Here is a 19,478-nt window from a genome sequence, read left to right on the forward strand (position 1 = left end):
CAATAAACACTAGTTCTGCTTCTATCCTATAGACATTTTGGCTTTGCTCAGACTTAATTTTCGGTTTAAAACGAGACAGTCTCAACGCTATTTTAACAGTGTCTTAAGTCTGAGCAAAATCAAAGTGCGCTCTATACATATTATGTATCTCAGCATTACACTCAGGGTGAGATCTATAGAGCGCACTCTGATTTTGCTTAGACTTAAGACAGAGTTAAAACGTGACAGCTATATCTCTCACATAAATCTGTCTCGTTTTAACTCAAACTTAAGTTTGAGCAAAGTCAAAGTGCGCTCTATAGATTTCAGCCTAAAATTGTAGAGCATGACTATTATTTTCATAATAGTCTCATAATAAAGTCTTTTAATGCAGACTCGTACCTTTAGGTACCTAAGTAAGTAGGTATATCGTCCAATTTGCATGAGCGTCTTGATCGCGCGGGAAACACTAAGTAGGTAGGTACCTACTTACTAGGTCTCTGTAATTCTGAAGGTGCGAAGTACCTACTTAATTATCAAAATTCTATCTTTACAGAATAATATGCAGATATAGTTCGCGACAGGTCGAGATGGCAATCGGGTATGAGGCGCCGGACGCCCCGCACCGGGTTACCGCGGGGACTGTGCGGGTGTGCGGGGCGTCCCCACCTCGATTGCCATCTCGCCCTGTCGGGTACTATAGACGATAATATGATTTTATGTAAACTTAAATTTAGTTTAGTTTTTGTGTGGGAACCAAAGGCAATGATTCACCTAGACCTCCATTTGGTTTGGGTGAATTTTATTTTAATTTTAATCTAAATATATAAAAGGAAAATATGACTGACTGACTGATCTATCAACGCACAGCTCAAACTACTGGACGGATCTGACTGAAAGGCATGCAGATAGCTATTATGTTGTAGGCATCCGCTAAGAAAGGATTTTTGAAAATTCAACCCCTAAGGGGGTGAAATAGGGGTTTGAAATTTGTGTAGTCCACGCGGACGAAGTCGCGAGCATAAGCTGGTATTTCATAGTATGTCATTTTATGATAGTGAAGAAAGTGTATTTTGAGATACATTTCATGATACTTACAACAGTTTTGAATTTAAATAAAATAATTATAAAAAAGTTCACCATGTAAAAGTAAACCAACATTAGTCGGCGACGCGACAGGTCGAGATGGCAATCGGGAGGGAACGCCCCGCACAGCAGCACAGCCCCCGCGCTAACCCGGTGCGGGCGAGCGCGGGAGACGTGCGGGTGTGCGGAGCATCCCCCCGCCTCATACCCCGATTGCCATCTCGGCCTTGCGTACTATAGTCAACCGTTATTATGTCTCGGTACACTAGACGCCCCTCTCATTGTTTAGTAAACTAGGACCAAGTTTTATGAAAATTCGTTTGTAATGATATTAAGTATATAATGTACCGTTTTTATTTTAATTATGATTGATGTTTATTCTGCTCTCGTGACTAACAATGGAAAATATACCTGATGATGCCAATGATGTTGTATAAAAAACTAAAAATACCAACGAAACTAATTTTTTGTGTCACCCTTTAAATAGGTTTAACTTTAGTTCTCTTAAGATTAGTTTTGTGATACAACAGAATTGGTACCATTATTAGAATAAAGAGTAGATATCTCGTAAAATAGCATTTAACATACATTTTTTATGTACCAATATGTAGACGATAATATAATAATTATTTTTAATATGACACAATTTTCGTGAACATGGTTTAATGTCTTACAGTGCTGTTTAGTTTCATAGCTGTTAAAAGGTGTTTATTAAAAAATTATTGTGTTTTGTATTTTATAAGAATTTTAATTTGTAGCAAATGACAATAAAATTACGTACAGAAAAAAGTGTTTTACATTTACGAAGTTAATTTTACTCTTTGAATCTCTACCGCCGCGGTAGAAAAAATGTTGTACAGTAACAAAATAACTTAGGCTGAGATCTATAGCAAATATATAATAGACTATAGAGCGCACTATGACTTTACTAAGATTTAAGATTGAGTTAAAACGAGACAGATTAATGTGAGTAATATAGCTCTGTCTCTGTCTGTGCTCTAAGTCTGGGTATAGGCTACTTTTTATCCCGGAACATCAGAATTCCCACAGGATTTAAAAAAAATCTAATTCCACGCGGACGAGGTAGCGAGCATCAGCTAGTGAACTTATAAATAAAAGAATTTGATTGCTATATATTACTTTAATAGGTACTCTTACATCGAAATACATAGTATGTATTCTTAGATTACGATTAGTAATATTAATTTACAACTTATCCTCTTTCACAAATAATATCTACAATACTAGGTTCCATAAGTTGTGGATCGACACATCGTATTTGGGCCGACGCTAAAGCATCTTCCAACAAAGCGTTCAGCAATCTTTCATCATTCCCCATACATGATAATCTTTGTTGAAGAAAATGCACATCTACTTGGAGCTGTTGCAATCCATGGCGACTAAACGTTCGCAGTCTTACACACTCTACTAGTGCTTTTAGTGCTACTTTCAATGCTCCGTTTGATAAAGCGGCCCGATCTGCGCCAGCGGGGCTAAAGACCTCGATTCTCTCCGAAAATATACGATTTATAGGCGAAAAAGACGATGGTGCACGAGACCAAATAGTTCTACGGCTTGAGTCACTTGAAGGTTTAATACTTGTTGGGAAGAGTTGTGATGCAGCCGTATCTGCGCTCGCAAGCGTCTCTACCACCCGCCGACACACAGCCCTGGGTCCTCGAGGTTCAGGCGCCCTCAACCAGTCCCTAGCTAATACAGAGACTCTCAACATCTGGGCTGCCATCTGCCCAATGAAGACAACTTCAGAGTCCAAAGCAGTTTGAGCTGCTGTCGATAAGTTAAGCATCACATTGTTAGTGTCTTTATCCTTTACTTTTAACCCTGGTGCAGATTCCTCTAATAGTTTCAATAGGTGTGTATGTAATGTTGTCACTCCATTTTCTTGCATCTCCAAGCATAGTTTTGCAAGTATCAAGAGTAGTTCAAACGGTATATTGTTTGATGTTTGCACAGAAGCCATGTTTTTCACCATATCAGAGAGATTTATTAAGGTTTCCGAGATGACAGTCCAGCATGCATCAGCCACTGCTTTGCCGCACCACTGTTTCAAGCCAAATGAGAGATTGTTTTGGAGAAATGCCATCAAATCTAATAAAGAAGCTTGGACTTTCTGCATCAAATGTATTTGTAGGGAGTTCAGAATGTCTTTGAGATCAGCAGTCTCGGTACCCTTGCTGGCCAGAGATTGTCGTACTCTCATGAGATTTTCTTTAAACTGTGTCTGTATAGTTTGGTACTGCATTGCAGCCTTGTGATTGATACATTGGATAACAACATCCTGAGCTTTATTGGAAACTGTGTCACTTGAGATAATTTCAGACATTGCTTGCAGTTTTCTGAAAAACTTATCCAAGCCTCTGATTAATATTTCCGTGCCTATATTTTCAGGCTTTTTAACTACATCTTCGAAGAGGTGGAATAGTTGTGTGGTTACTTTATCTGCAAATTCTGGAAGGTTCACATTTTCACTGTCTTGGAATATATCGTGGTAGCATGAAATAACAATACCTAAGTCAGCCAATAATGTATTATTACATTTCTCCACCCATTCTAATATGTCCACATTTTCTACAATAGCACTTAAACTTTTCAAGTGCTGTTCCAGTCTACTTTCAGCGCAGGTTAAAAATATATCCTGTAATGAGGAATCTGATTCCTGTAATTGTCTCAATAGGCCCACGCTTTCCGCTAATTCTGAGGCCGATGTGTCAGGGGTAAGAAGCCTTTCTCTGAGTGTCTTTTTTAAGTCACAAATAATTTCTGAACACTCCGTTTGAATGCTTTGAAAAGATGGTTGGTCGCCATACTTTTGTAGAACTCTTTGGGCATGAGTGTAATCATGAACTGCATCGACATACCTGTTTTCTTCAATCGCTTTATTTAATTGAGTTGGTAATAGAAAGACAAATTGTAACTTATCCAGTAGTTGTCGCGTGCTACACAATCTATTGACATTATTACCACTTTCTTTTAAATTATCGGATATCTTAGAGCTAAATTGAGTAATATTGTTAATATTGTCGCTTAATTTATTCATCTCCTCCTGCATAATTTGGAAATCGGAACGCATTTTACGGACAGTCTCTGTGGCCGATATAAACTTGTTATAATTTTCATATACTAACGTTTGCATTTCAGATTGCAGAAACTGGCTTTGGGTGACGACTTCGGCTTCCTTGTCCATAACTTGGCGAAGTGTAGCGCATTTTAGAAGACATTCTAAGTACATTTCAGAGTTAAAGTTGCTTCCGTCGATGTCGAGCGGGTTTTCGTTGTCCTTACACGATTCCGACATTTTGAACAAATAAGTTGAACCTCCAAATAACTTGTGTAGTATTTTGTTATCAATATTAAGCTTATTAGAAATTAATTAAACATAATTTTCTTCAAAATAACTCGCTTTTGTTACAAAAAACCAAAAAACAACAAAAATTCTGAGGGATCTGTCAGTTATCTTATCAATTATCATCACAGAAGACATTTACTCCAAATCATTGTCAACAATTTGACAGTGATTGACATTTTCTTCATGGCGGATAACATTGTAAACGTCTCAAACATTGTAAATCGACGACGCGAATTATTATAAAAAACCAGCCAGTGCGAGTCAGACTCGCGCACTGAGGGTTCCGTACTGCAATCGTATTTTTCAACATTTTGCACAATAAGTCAAAAACTATTAGGCATAAAAATAAATAAAAATCTGTTTTAGAATTAGACCCTAAGTACCTAAAAAGAAATCGCTGCAAAAATTAATATCAAAAACGTTCCTTGTTTAGTATAACTTTAATGTACTAACAAAATTAATTTCATGGCTAAACCAAGCCAGATTTATTAAGGAGGAAAATAAAATTCGAGACCATTTTTATTTACTTAGGTATATTTTTTTTAATAAAACAATTTCAGACTTTTACAAGAACGTAGTACAAAAGTCTACATAGTCATGCTACATGCTAGACTGAAAGAAAACCAATGAAATTAGGTAAAGTAGAAATTACCTACATTGTAAACCAATGGAGAAGTTTCACAATATTATTGTTAATAAACAGAAAAGTAAGACAGAAAATAATTTGAGTATAAGTAGATATTTTATTTTTAAAGCATAACGATTGTGGTCTCACTCGAGTGACGTCATTTTACCTAACCGAGACAGTTAAGTGAATTATATACTTCCCAGTATATACGTATAGGTCTATGCTATATACCAGTCAGGGGCCATCTAGTGACTCTAGTGTGATGTCACACGCTGAAGTCAAGAGCGCTGAATGAAATGAAATAATTAGGTATTCTTCTAACTTTTCCATTGTTGTTATATTTTAATGATTCTTTCATAATAATTATTTTATTAGTTATGGAAATAAGATGGAAACTTCTCCATTTTAAACAGGAATTTAATTTTAATTTTCTTTTTTTTAAACATAACTTTTCTCGGCTATTCTAAATAATGGTACTGATTCTGAGCACAACCTAATTTTAGAGTATTCGCATCGTCTTCTTACCAAAGTAAATACTGTTTAAATTTGTAGCGTGCACTAAAATTTAGAGTCTTTAAATGAAAAGTTCATGTTCTGTCCCTTTTTAGCATTGTTAAAAAGAAAAGGATGCAGATATTCTAAATTAAGTTTAGAGAAAGACAACGGAATCGGTGCCAATAACGTATTAATTATTTATTTTACATAAAATCTAATCAAAATAATCAAATATTTTTTACAGATTAGGTATTGAAACTATGATTTAAAGGTAGGTATAGCATAAAATAGGTAATATCACTACTAATAATATTATAAATCCGAAAGTGTTTTTTGGTTTATCCTTCAATCAGGCTGCACCGGAACAACATATTATTTTAGACGTGATTTTTTACATGGATTGATCTGGAGAGAGTGATAAAGGCTACTTTTTACCCAACTATGGCAAAGTCAAAAGGAAGAGTTATGATTGTAGAAGTCTATTTATCCTGAAAATCAAAGAGTTCCCTCAGGATTTTAAAAATCCGAATCCGCGCATACAAAGTCATGGGAATTAGCTAGCAAAATGTATTTTGCGACCTTAAGATACAATAATAGTACATAGCAACTTTTTTTCATTAAAAAAAAGTTGCCTAATAGTAACTTCATATTAGTATTATTTATTTACACACACACTTTGCAATATCTTATGTAGGTAAGTACGAAAATTATATTTTCATAATAATAATTAATCTAATTTGCACTTATTTTACATTTTTTTTATGTTACAATATAATTGTGTTCCTATATTTAGTTGTATCTATCACATACACATTTGTTCTTGAATTATTCATCATAATAATCAACACATCGCCGGCTCACTACAGAGCATGGGTCTCTTCTCAGAGTGAGAAGGGTTTTGGCCATAGTCTACCACGCTGGTCATGTGCAGATTGGTAAATTTCACTTTGAGAACATTATGGAGAACTCTCAGCACGTTTCCTCACGATGTTTTCCTTCACCGTTTAAGCAAGTGATATTTAATTTCTTAAAACGCATATAGCTCCGAAAAGTTAAAGGTGCGTGCCCGGGATCGAACCTCCGACCTCCGATTAGAAGGCGGACGTCCTAACCACTAGGCTATCACAGCTATAATCTTGAATTATTATTACAGTCTAACCACTAGTTATTTGATGTCAATGTGACAAGGTGTAAAATTCACTTGCACTTTACAGTGCCACCAACTTGGATTGGATTGGAACAGATAGTTCCACTTCCAATCCAATCCATCAGCCTGTTTGCGTCCACTGCTGGACATAGGTCTTTCCAAGAGCGCGCTACTAAACACGGTCCTCTGCCATCTTCAGCCTTCCGCTCCCCACCACCTTCAGGTCTTATCTGTTCAGGTGAGCAAAATTGGAACTAGGCCGCGTCAGCCGCCATTTCAAAGTCCACGCGGATGAAATCGCGGGTATCAGCTAATATCTAAATATATAAAAGGAAAAGGAGACTGACTGACTGATCTATCAACGCACAGCTCAAACTATTGGACGGATTGGGCTGAAAATTCAACCCCCAAGGGGGTGAAATAGGGGTTTGAAAGTTGTGTAGTCCACGCGGACGAAGTCGCGAGCATAAGCTAGTTACAATATAATTAAGCTATTGAATCTTTATTTTTTTTTAATTCTTTATTTAGCCAAATATAATTCTACAATTTTACGCTTAACATCCTAAAACTCTGTCCTAAATCTTCGCTATTTTGAAAGAATTTTAACTCCGTTTTTTAGTGAATTTCTTAAATTAGCAATACCAAATTCTCCACTAGCGACGCTGTCACCTGAACAGATAAGTTGGTGGCACTGTGCCACAGTCCACAATTCATAACTTTACGCTTAATCCTAATGGAAAAAATATAACCAAACAATTGAATTCATAAATGCATTATAGATATAGTCCATACATAATAACTCCTCACGCGCCATTTTAACTCTATGATACAACTGGCATGTCAAAAGTACGATTCGCTTTTAAAATAAGGACTAAAATCGTACTTTTGACATGAAATTTGACACATAAAGTTAAAATGGCGCGTGAGGAGTTTAATTTTACACATTATAGATAATTTTTTTACAGATTTTTTGAACCTTGAAAAGAGCAACCGCTGATTTCTTGCTGGTTCTTCTCGGTAGGAACGGCATTCTGAACCAGTGGTAAATTAAACTATTTGACGATTCAAAAGCACTTGTAAAAGTTTACTTGAATAAAAAAGTATTAGAATACTTTAAAAAATATTCTATTCTACAGACAAGCACGTATAGTACACGACAGGTCGAGATCGAGATGGGAATCGGGGTATGAGGCGGGGGATAACCTACACACCCGCACCTCACCAGCGCTCGCCCGCACCGTGTAGCTGTGCGGGTGTGCAGGGCATTTCCTCCACGATTGCCATATCGAAGTCGTGGCCTATAGATTTGTTTTGCATGATACGCCCGTCAAGCGGCTGGATCAAGAAAACTGCACTTTTCTCATATCTCGAACACTGTCTGAATGTCGCGTCCAACAAAAATATAAAATCGCATCACTCGCGCGTCAAGCACGTAGCTCAAGCATCAAGCAAACTTTGTAAACTGTCAAAATGCAAATCAAGCAAAATCTACGTTCTTGGCGTTACGCCGCTTGACCGTTTCGGAAGCTCTTAACATCATTAACAGTATTATGAGCCTAATATAATCCATTTTTTCTTAGCTGGCTTAAAAGGTAAAATAAAATAATGCAAAGTTTACTTGTCGTAGAAATAAAGCTCAAGGAGCGCGGCGCGGGATGCCATTTTGAAAAATGCGTTGGCAAAATAGAATAGAATAGAATAGAATGTTTTTTTATTCATGTAAACTTTTTAAAAGTGCTTATGAATAGTCAGGTAGTTTTAATTTACCAAAAGGTTTTTGTCGTATTATATTGTAAATAGAAAATAGAGGGGTTTGAATCTATTATGGCACTAACTACTTGGTATTTCAAAACAGCTCGGTAAAAGATGGCAACCTCACACCGGCTGTTCTATTTAGCGTATTTTTCATACGTACAAAAAAAACGTTATTTGTCAAAAAATGTCTGATCATATTTGGCAAATAACAACGTGGCTAAGTAACCTACCGACACATTACAGATACATTGATCATTATTATTACCAATTTCGGCCATTAGTCAGCTAAAGAAAAATAAATTGTAAATCTATTGGTTCGGTATACCTAAATCGATTTGTAGTGACAAGAGTCCACAGTTTGAAACTTAGTGATAATAGCTATATAGCATTATTTTTCGGCGTAGTCACTCTGTCCGTAGCCGCAAAGGGTCTAGAAATGGCAGATCACTGGCACTATCACACTCTATTTGGTGGAAAACTTTTAGTGGAACTTCTTTCACCTTTCTCACTTGTTTGGTTTGTTTTTGTGTGTTCGTTTGTTTATGTTTTTGGGGTAACATCACGACTGGTACTAGTTGTCGTCGACCAATCATTTCGGTGGACTGATTTTCAGCGGCTTCTAGGGCTGTCTCAACGTCAATTAGGGCATGGTTGCGACACTGGAGCAAGGCTGCCAACTGTGAAACAGTATTTGCATAAGCTATTTATTATACATGAAAATAGAAAAATTATACCTAAATATGAAAATATCGAGAGGTGGACATAAATTCTAACAGCTGACGGAGTCAGGTTAAGTTTTGGGGGGGTTTTTACATAGATCTAAACAGAGTGAAGGAGTTTGATATAAGTCTGTGCTCAGGCTTAGGCACTTGTCCTACTGCCGACGAGGAAGCGACTAGCTATAGACTATTTTCTCTTAATAAACGTGCTATCGATGTATGATTCTGTGTCTTTAAAAGAGATCCAACTTACTTACCTACTACGTGTTAACTACTTAACAATTGTGAACTACTATGAAATTGTGAACTTAATCTGCATGACCTGCTGTAGGGGCGCCATAACTTTCGCAGGGTGGTCTGTATTACAGGCTCTGTACTACTGAATTTCAGAACAAATTTTACATTGTACATCACCTGATAGCGCGAGTGGAATGAGTACAGCGCCATCTAGTATGCGATTATGAATGTAATTATAAAATTATCAACTAAACCTGCATGATCTGCTGTAGGGGCGCCATGGCCTGCGGCGGAGGTCGCGGCAGGGCTGCGCGTAGGGCGGCGACGGCAGGGGGTAGCCGCGCCCGCAGCAGCGCCAGAGCGGCCAGAGATCGCGCCACGTCCCCTCCCTCCGCCACGCCCTCCGAGCCGGACGACGTGGCCTCTTCCTCCGCGCGCTGTTCGTAACTCCACACTGAGCTCGATGCGTCCACTATGTTCTCTTGATTTCTGTATTTTGAGCGATAGAAAAACCACTTTACTATATTCAGCGATAGAACTCATATTTTCCCTCCAATTTTAACATGGGTACCTTCAAGGGTGAATAGGCATCTTCTAGGCAAGCGCGTTCTATCTTTAGCTGCATGATCACTTGCCAGCTGGTTTGATTGCAGCCAGGCTCTAGTTTTTAAATGAAAAAAAAATTATCTAAAACTTCAGTGTGATTAAAAAAAGTTTAACGTCAAATTGTTGATACTCACGAGTTGTTGACCAGCTGTGGAGGCGGCGGCTTGGGATAGTCGTGCGGACTGCGCAGGTACAGCGCCAGTGCACAAACATGCCCCACTGACAGTGACGACGGCCGCATCAGTAGCGACAGAACGGTACCGGCGTCCGACTCTAGTACTGAAAGAAACAAATCGACAGTGGAAAGGGGTTTCAACATTTTAGTTAGTATGGAGCATGGCCTATCTAGATCTATTGTCTGCCATTTTTTTCTGAATTTAATTGATTTATTTGATTAAATTAATTAATACAGGTTTCATTAAAAACCGCCCAAGTGCGAGTCAGGCTTGCGCAACTAGGGTTCCGTACTACAGTCGTATTTTTTCGACATTTTGCACGATAATTCAAAAACTATGATGCATAAAAATAAATAAAAATCATTTCTAGAATGCACAGGGTAAGCCCTTTCATATGGTACCCCACTTGATATAGCTTACTTTGAAAATTGAAAATACTAATTATTAGTTAATGACTACAATTTTTTTTTGTGTGATGTAACCACAAATACAGGGTTTTCAGATTTGTCCTGCCAAATTTCTTGATTCTAGGTCAACGGGAAGTACCCTGTAGGTTTCTTGACAGACAGACAGACAAAAAAGTGATCTAATAAGGGTTCCGTTTTTCCTTTTGAGGTACGGAACCCTAAAAAAATGTTAGCGAGAGCTTACATATGTTTCTAATGGGCAGCAGCATAGCTAGTATGACGTAGTGCAGATTCGGCAGCATCGGCCCGTCCGAGAAGATGAAACCCCAAAGATTTGGTATCTCCGAGCGAGGGAACTCTCGCCCAAACAGCAGTCGAAGCCAGCGGCTGGAATGATGAACATGATTATTTATTTATCTAGCGTAGTCGCGCGTCCTCGGCCGCGAGGTAGTTCTCCTTGAGGCGCTCCAAGTACCGGACCACTTCGTTTCGTTCTGGACACGTCGTTGGCCAGGGTTGGTGACAAACAAAGCCAATACCTACATTCCAAAGAGCTCCAAGGAGATGTTGCAGTCGGCGAGATGCGTCGCCAGCTCCGCGTCCTCGGCCGCGAGGTAGTTCTCCTTGAGGCGCTCCAAGTACCGGACCACTTCGTTTCGTTCTGGACACGTCGTTGGCCAGGGTTGGTGACAAACAAAGCCAATACCTACATTCCAAAGAGCTCCAAGGAGATGTTGCAGTCGGCGAGATGCGTCGCCAGCTCCGCGTCCTCGGCCGCGAGGTAGTTCTCCTTGAGGCGCTCCAAGTACCGGACCACTTCGTTTTGATTCTGAAACGTCGTTTGGTGAATTGAAATGGAACATTACTGCCGAGTAATATTGGAAGGAGGAGGCGAAGCCGAGCACTTGGGCACATTCTAAGTGAATTTAAACTAAATGAGGTAGTAAATTGTTTTGTTTGTGTGACGACGTGCCTTATCATGAGTGATATAAGTCCCGCAAATTGCTATTCTGCTGGAGCCATGTCTCATTACCATCGAAATGACGTCATTTTGACGTCAGCCGAAATAACAATATAACATCAGCTCGAAATTTCAGTCTAGTGCTGACGTCACTAAAATGGCGGCCACGCGCTTTAGCGATTTGCGGGACTTATATCAGATCAATATAAGCATTTCTCTCAAGCCCGTATGTCGTATCATGTATCACGCCAGTAGAACTCACATGTATAGTTCTGGCGGTGGGCAGTCGGCCGCAGTCGTTGGGGATGACGTCGCCTGTGGAGTAGAACTTCTCCAGGCCCTTCATGATCGCGCTGAACAGCATGCTGGGAGCAAAACATATTATACAACTCCAGATAGATGAAGCTCATAGGTACAATTGTACTGATATTGTATTGGTATATAAATTAAGAATAATATAGCGTTCATCGATGCATTAAAAAAATGACTTACTAACTGTCGTGTTCTAAATAATCCTCCTGAAGATAATACCGTAAAGTGTCACTGGAAAAAAAAATATTAATTTAATTATAAACATTGTAACTATATAAATAAGGTTTATTTTTACATCCCAGAGATACACATAGTCTACATTAATTGTCCCGGAAAACCAAGGAGTTACCAACTCACGCTTGACCAAAAAATTGGCTATGCCAAAATTGTTTTCGCAAAAAAGACTTTAATATTCCCTAACACAGTTTCCCTGTATCTCATATGGTTTTGGTTTTCCCCATATTGTCCCAGTTAAAAAAAACACTGCATGCAATGTCAGGGCCGTAGCCAGAGGTTATTTAGTCGGGGGGAGACGACGACACACACACGACACAAATCACACCTGATGGAAAGTGATGATGAGGCCTAAGATGGGACACGTTTACCTAGAAGATGCCTATTCACTCTTGCTTTGAAGATACCCAGGTTGTAATTGGTAGGAAACTTGAAATTTTACCCACTCATCACTACCATTAAACTGAGGTGCGGCGTACCTGAGGTTAGGCGGCGCCATGAGTCTGTCGGAATGCAACTCGCAGAGCGCGGGCGCGAGGATCTCGTGCATGCCCTGCCGGTAGCCGGGGCTGGAGTGTGCGCGCGCCCAGTAGAACAGCACGCGCACCTGTATACCACAGTGTCTAAACAAGTGTGTAAGTGACCAATCAACACTGAACTATGCTGTGCTGTGCTATGTTCTATCGCTCCTCTTTTATCCTGCTGCACTGCGCTTTGTACGGCTGTGCTATGTTTAAAACAGCAAAGATCACGCAATACACACGGCAACCAGTGGTAAATTAAACTAGTTAACGATTCAAAAGCACTTGTAATAAGTCTACTTGAATAAAAATATATTCTATTCTATTCTATACGTGCTGGCTCGCTTGTCATCGCATTGCCCATCTCACTCAGTCCTCCTACTCTCGCTTGCACTTGTGCCCACGCATGTCGCGTTGTCGCAGTCACACAGCACACCGCGCATCTCAATGTTGTTTGTAGAAAAAACATAGCACCAGAAACTTCGCTTAGCTGAGTACAGTATAACGCAGCATAGATCAATGTTAATTGGTCACCCTGTGCAAACATTCTCCATACAAGTGTATTACGCTTATTATTCTATTATTTGTTGTTCTAAGTCTAAAACTGAAGTTTCAAAATTTGAATTCAGTAGGTAGGTACATGATTTTGACTTTCGAGTCGCTCGGCGTTTTCTTTGCATTGTAATCCTGATTACTGAGCGTCATGACTCCTTCCAGGATCTCGACACAAAGAAAGCTCACACTCCGAAATTTCACCACGCGGTTTTTCAGCAAACAATAGAGTTTGTATCAAGTCATCCGCACTTAGTAATTTAATTTAATTTAAAACAATTTTATTGTTACTAGAATTTACAGAGAGTAAGAATACAAGATACACTTAAAAACAAAGAACGACCTTATCACTAAAGTGATCTCTTCCAGCAGCTTCTTTATTAATTTCGCGAACGCGTGTGACATGGTACAATTTTCATATGTCACAGAGCTCCATGTGAGGAAAATCGCACGGTTATATTTCAATGTGCAATACTACTCTTTATGTACACATATCTTAAAATCTTGGTTATGAATTTAAAATTTACTTAAAGAATGTTTCTTTAAGTAAATTTTATAAATTTTATAAAAAATTATATAAAATTAACTAAGAGCCAGCGCGGGCCAGACCTTCGTTATTTTTATAAAAGCTGAAAGTTTTTGGCGAAAGATCATGGTGGCTTTGGGAGATAACAGGTAATAAAGGTGTAAAAAGCCTTACGTCAAAGTATAAAGTGTTTTTTATATTTTCTTCGGAATAGTGTTAGAAATGACGTCATGCATTGCCAGACACTTAGTATCGTGGCAACCCCCTGCCAAACACCCATAAAGTTTAAAGTTTAAGGGTGTCTAGCTATGCTACCGTCAATTTAAAACCGCAATAGCTCAACGTTTAAAGGAGCGGACTGAAATCTGAAAGGTTGCCGGTTCAAATCCCACCCGTTGCCCTATTGTCGTACCTTCTCCTAGCACAAGCTTTAAGCTTAGTTGGAGGGGAAAGGGGAGTCATCATCATGATGAACTTGGCTAATATTCTTTTAAAAAAAATTAAAAATCCTATTACAATGTAAAGGATTATTTAAATGATAAGCAAGCTTGGGAATGAGTTGTTTAACGGCTTTGTGATAGATCTAATAAGTTTCAATAATTTTGTAAAGTGGTGATAATAAGAGGAATACCCGGCTGAGTTTGTTGTGGGCTCTTCTCAGACCTGGGCGCGTTTGGAACCCTCGTAGCTTTAGTTTTAAGTTTGCGTCATAATTATCACCACTATATCTTACAAATCCAACAACTGACAATCGAAAAGAGTAATTTATTACCTATTTTGAATAAATCATTTGACTTTGATTTTGAAACAAAACAAATAATTTAGGAACATGCGCTAATGTATAGTATAATAGTGAATTGCTGAATTTTGGCGCCAAAAAATTGAATACTTACCATCATGTCTTGCACCTCCTTATCCCGAAAGTAAGCCTCGTCGGGAAAAGTGCGCACGACGTCTTGCAGTATCAGCGCTTTGAGCTCGTTGTCGCAGAAGTGTTGCTTCCACGCACTCTGTGACAGTTAGTATTCATAAATGATTTTTCTCCCACTTGCTTGGAAATTGCTCCATTATTAAAAAAAGCGGCCAAGTGCGAGTTAGACTCGTGCACCGAGGGTTCCGTACTGCAGTCGGTATTTTTTCGACATTTTGCACGATAGTTCAAAAACTGTGATGCATAAAAATAAATAAAAATCTGTTTTAGAATGCACAGGTAAAGCCCTTTCATATGATACCCCACTTGGTATAGTTATCTTACTTTGAAAGTTGAAAATACTAATTCTTTGTTCATGAACACATTTTAATTTCATTTTAGTGATGTAACCACACATTTACGGTTTTCGGCTCTACTACCAAATTTCATGATTCTAGGTCAACCCTATACGTTTCTTGGCAGACAGACAGACAATAAAGTGATCCTACAAGGATTCCAGTTTTCTTTTTGAGGTACGGAACCCTACAAAACTGCAATCGATTCTCTTCTGTCGGCACGCCAGCAATTTCCAACAGGACGATAATAGAAATTGCTGGACAGTTTCATACTGGTGACGGTTCTTTAACACACACACATAAATGAGGTATTTCTTCAGTACACGTAATATTTAGTGAAATTATTTTAGTATCACTGAATGTAGCTCCAACCAAAGTCAAATGAGCTTGGTGGCTATCATTCAGTTTTCTAACTAACTAACAAGCGAACTAGCCCAGAAGTGACAGCTATATATATTTTCCTGACAACATTGACTAGTCAGATTTGAATTCCTCTTGATCGCCTGGTGATGTTGGTTGGGAGGGTTCAAACCCCCTTTTATATACCTAGCTCACTGACTGGTTGGAGAGAGGTTGACACCCCTCTTCTTGACTTTATATGGCTTGGATGGGAGGATCACACCTTCATGACCTTAACAGATTACAGCCCTGGTCAAAATATTACCTCATCATTTTGCGAGAGTGGATCGTCGCCGATAACTGCTCTTGGGTCCATTGATAGCTTCTTGCTGAGGTCATCATAGAAATTCCTATGACCTCTTATGCTGTAAAAATGCATATTATAAGAATTTTTTTGTTTTACTGTGGGTGAAAATTGCATGTGTTGATTTGAGTTTTCCAAAAGGCAAAAGTATACCTAACATTCACTAAATAACTACTACATTCACATCATATTAACCACCCTGGGGAAAGAATCTTTTGTCAATTTTTTTAATTACTAGCTGACGCCTGCGACTTTGTCCTAATGGATTTAGTTTTTAAGAATCCTCTTTGATTATTCAGGATAAAAATTGGCCTATGTCACTCTCCAGGTCTTTACTTACCCACGAAAAAAATCACGTCGATCTATTGTGACATGATTGAAGCACAAATCAACAAACACACTTTCGCATTCATAATATTGGTAGTGACTCCATCAAACTATTCATTCATGATTGATGGAAATGACTGAAGCCTATCATCATCTAATCGATCCCTTGAACTTCCATACCTCATCAATATGTCTCCGCATGGTGAAGGAATGGCATTTAGCAGTATGGCCCAGGCCAAACTTCTTGGTCGCACCAACTTTTGCTCTACGGCAGCCTTTTTCAAAAACTCTAAACTCCATGTTGGGAACTGTAGACTATAAAGAAATAACAGGTCAAGTGGTCATAAGGTAAGGTTCGGTAGTCATACTAGACAAATACAACAGGACATTTTTTACTATACAGATATCTCCAACTTTTGAAGGTTGAACAAAGAAAAATAATAAAAACCATTTGACTTACTCGTAATCGCTGGCCTCGTAGAAAGGCTTTGAAAGAGAACTTGGCGAGCCATTAAGGCTGTTTTGTTCCTGCGAAAAACAACAGTTTTATAACAAAATGTGTCACATAACTAATAGCCAGAATTGCAACTAACTCACCATCTTTGTAAAAGTTTACACGAAATACATGGCTCTTGATTTACGAATAATAACTTCCAGCACACACCCGATTAAACGATTTTTATTATAATAAATACCATGTAACTATGCTAATTAATTTCTCGTAGTTACCTACTATTGTTTCGTGGTTTCAGATATTTTTTAAAAACATTTTTTGCTGCCTACACTACAGACAGCTGTGTATGACATTGACCAACATTGACAATTGACATTTGTTCCACAGACCAATAACATACAGTGCGACAAGGCTATCTTGGCGTGTGGCGAAAATCAAGTGATTATATACTCTTTGGCGAAAATCGCAACTAAACTAACGTAAAACGTTTTTCCATATGTAAAAAGTACTCTGTGAACGTTGCCGTCAAGTGTCCCCTGTGGTCCCCTGCCTGTCCCCTTTGTTCTTGTTTAAAATTCTAGCCTCTTTGTTCTCCAACCTCCACGAATGTAAACCAAAGAATTTTTAAGTACTACTTCAAGACTACTTCGTTGTAAACACATATACATTCGTGCCAACCTCTCACCAACAGCACCCCCCTATCAATGTCATTCAAGTGCCAAGAAGATTCGTGATTCCTTTTTTTAATGTTGGTTTAAAAGGTAACTTTTGCAGCAAAAAATGTAACTTTTTAAGAAACCAAACATAGTTATAACTTTTGAGTTTGATGAAGCCAAAAATAAAAAATTATGACCAGTTGTCAAGTCTTTGCAAAACGGCCGGCCCTTGCGGCCTCGTCTTTGCCCATGCCTCGCCCCTCAGTTTGGGCGCCAGGATGGCACCTGGAGTAAATGTATTCTGTGATGGCACCACAGAGTACATTGAATATAGGGGTAGAATTATTCATCCAAGCATGATCCAAGCCCAAGGGTAGATGGCACATTGATGTGGCAACACTGTGGTCTGTGGCTCAACTCGCGAGAAAAAAGAAGTCTTTCTCTTTTTAGTTAACGAACGCGTTTGTGCATTTTATGTATTTTAGAGCTTGTAGAAGTTTTCGTAATTCGTTTTATCAATCATGTTGTGCATAACAAATGTTTCTTATTGAACATGTATTCTGTGCGATCTGATGCGATGGCAGATAATGTTACCGTTAGTGTGTTGTGTGGAATGAGATCGCAAGCGCTGGCTGGCCGATTGCGATGACCGTAAGCGACAGCCAATATGATAGCCAATTTACCGCTGCTCTTCGCTGACGGGAACCCGACGGCGCTGTCGAAGATCAAGGCCAAGAAATTGGAGAAGTTCATAACGTTTATGGTGACATGTTCCTGGGGACACGACACAGCGAAGGAGATCCGGCAGCCGCCGTGGTGGCCGAGCAACGTCGCCTTCTCGCACCCGTTCGTGCGGCCGCGCCAAGTGCCCGACGACTGGGAGCTGAGGCTCAAGAACTTGGTGAAGAAATGCTACGACTACCACAAGAGCACTTTCCTCCTCGTGTTCTCCGCGCAGCTTGCGCGCTACCAGCACAAGAAGCTGAGGTATGTTGACAACCGTGATCACACCACGTCTCTCTACTACCGTCCCAATGGACGTCTCTTAGTAACCTTCCGGAACGAGAACCTGTTCTACGACCGGGAGATTCCTGTAGAAATAGTTCCCATAGAGCCCCAGGTAAAATCTACTGACATATACCTCTGTGACAATTGTGACAGCCATTTTGATAATTTGGAAGTTCTAAAAGCACATGAAAGACTTTGTAACAATGAAGTCGAAGTTGTACCATCTAGCACATGTACCGGAGGCCTGCCTGAATTTCTTTCCGCCTTAAAACTCTTGCCTCTCGGGGAAACGTATGAAGACAGTGCCTCGAAGGACTTCGAAGCAGATTCAAAACCCAGGACTGCAAGGAATGCGGCTAATATCGACCGAGGGCCTCCGTACCCTTTTTCATCCCTGGCGTACATAAAAAATGCAAAAATAAACAGTCAAAGAGACACAAGCTTTTCTAGAGAAAGAATAGAACGATACTGCTGTACACCGGCAACATTTAGTAAAAATTTAGTTAGCAAAGGCAAAGGGCAACAGTTTCCTGTCAGATTCAGGAGACCTATAAATTACTGGCAGAGAAAACATGTGTTTCCAAACCAAAGGAACAAGAAAATTCTTGATCTCAATGGCCAATTGTTGCTTTTAAAATGCAGGCCCATATCGGTGGACATTCCGAGGATGTCATTAGAGAAAATGCAAGAATACATCGACAAGCTGCGGGAGGAGGGGGAGACGAGACGGGCCAACGAGGAGAAGGACATAGTGTTTGTGGACGCAGACCAGCCCATGGACCTGGAAGTGAAAAGTGGTGATCCTCTCCAGAAGATAGACAACGAGTGTGAAGTGATCGATCTGTGTTCAGACGATGAGACTCCCGTGAACGAGAACTGTGACCCTCGGGCCGGGGTGACGTGCGTGATGCGCGGCGGCGCGGTGCTGCGGCGTACGGCGGCCACGCCGCAGGCACTGCCCGCCGAGCCGTGCGGCGCGCGTCAGCGCCCGCTGCCCTCCCTTATACTGCAACCGCATCCCGTTATCTTGATAACTCACACTCTGAACAATTTACAGGCTATAGCTTTAGATTAGTCATTTATTATGAAGTTAAGTGTACATACATACATGCTGACAATTATTTATTATCTTCCTGATTAAACTTTCAATGTTCATATTGTCTACTCTCATTTTATTTAAATACATTAATTCATTTAAAACAAAATCATTTTTGTAAGTAGGTTATAATTTTTACCTAACAAAATGACAACCACGAATTAATGGTTAACAAAATGGCGGTAAGTAGTCCCTCCATTTTGCAATACTCAACCATATGTCTTCAAAGTGGTGTCTCATAAACATTTGAAGTACGGCGG

The 19,478-nt window shown here is 39.4% G+C and overlaps 3 protein-coding genes across 3 annotated transcripts; 1 reads left to right on the forward strand and 2 right to left on the reverse strand.

Moving 5' to 3' along the window:
- Positions 1-2,168: 2,168 nt before the first annotated feature.
- Vps51 (vacuolar protein sorting 51) lies at positions 2,169-4,548 on the reverse strand. The gene has a single exon (XM_034973919.2). The coding sequence runs from the start codon at positions 4,379-4,381 to the stop codon at positions 2,279-2,281; it is 2,103 nt and encodes a 700-aa protein (XP_034829810.1). The 5' UTR covers positions 4,382-4,548; the 3' UTR covers positions 2,169-2,278.
- Positions 4,549-4,954: 406 nt separating this feature from the next.
- Positions 4,955-16,780, reverse strand: TBC1D5 (TBC1 domain family member 5). The gene is given in 14 exon segments (XM_069502171.1): positions 4,955-9,134; positions 9,668-9,902; positions 10,154-10,298; positions 10,847-10,989; positions 11,146-11,296; positions 11,299-11,431; positions 11,826-11,928; positions 12,056-12,106; positions 12,589-12,716; positions 14,602-14,718; positions 15,639-15,738; positions 16,185-16,319; positions 16,465-16,532; positions 16,602-16,780. Coding segments are annotated over 14 exon segments (1,785 nt in total). The 5' UTR covers positions 16,605-16,780; the 3' UTR covers positions 4,955-8,861.
- Positions 16,781-17,417: 637 nt separating this feature from the next.
- Positions 17,418-19,284, forward strand: ova (ovaries absent). The gene has a single exon (XM_034973924.2). It carries the CDS (start codon positions 17,782-17,784, stop codon positions 19,195-19,197), a length of 1,416 nt encoding a protein of 471 aa, XP_034829815.1. The 5' UTR covers positions 17,418-17,781; the 3' UTR covers positions 19,198-19,284.
- The last annotated feature ends 194 nt before the right edge of the window (positions 19,285-19,478 follow it).

This window comes from Maniola hyperantus, chromosome 12 (genome assembly GCF_902806685.2).
Source record: "Maniola hyperantus chromosome 12, iAphHyp1.2, whole genome shotgun sequence".
Taxonomy (NCBI): Eukaryota; Metazoa; Arthropoda; class Insecta; order Lepidoptera; family Nymphalidae; genus Maniola; species Maniola hyperantus.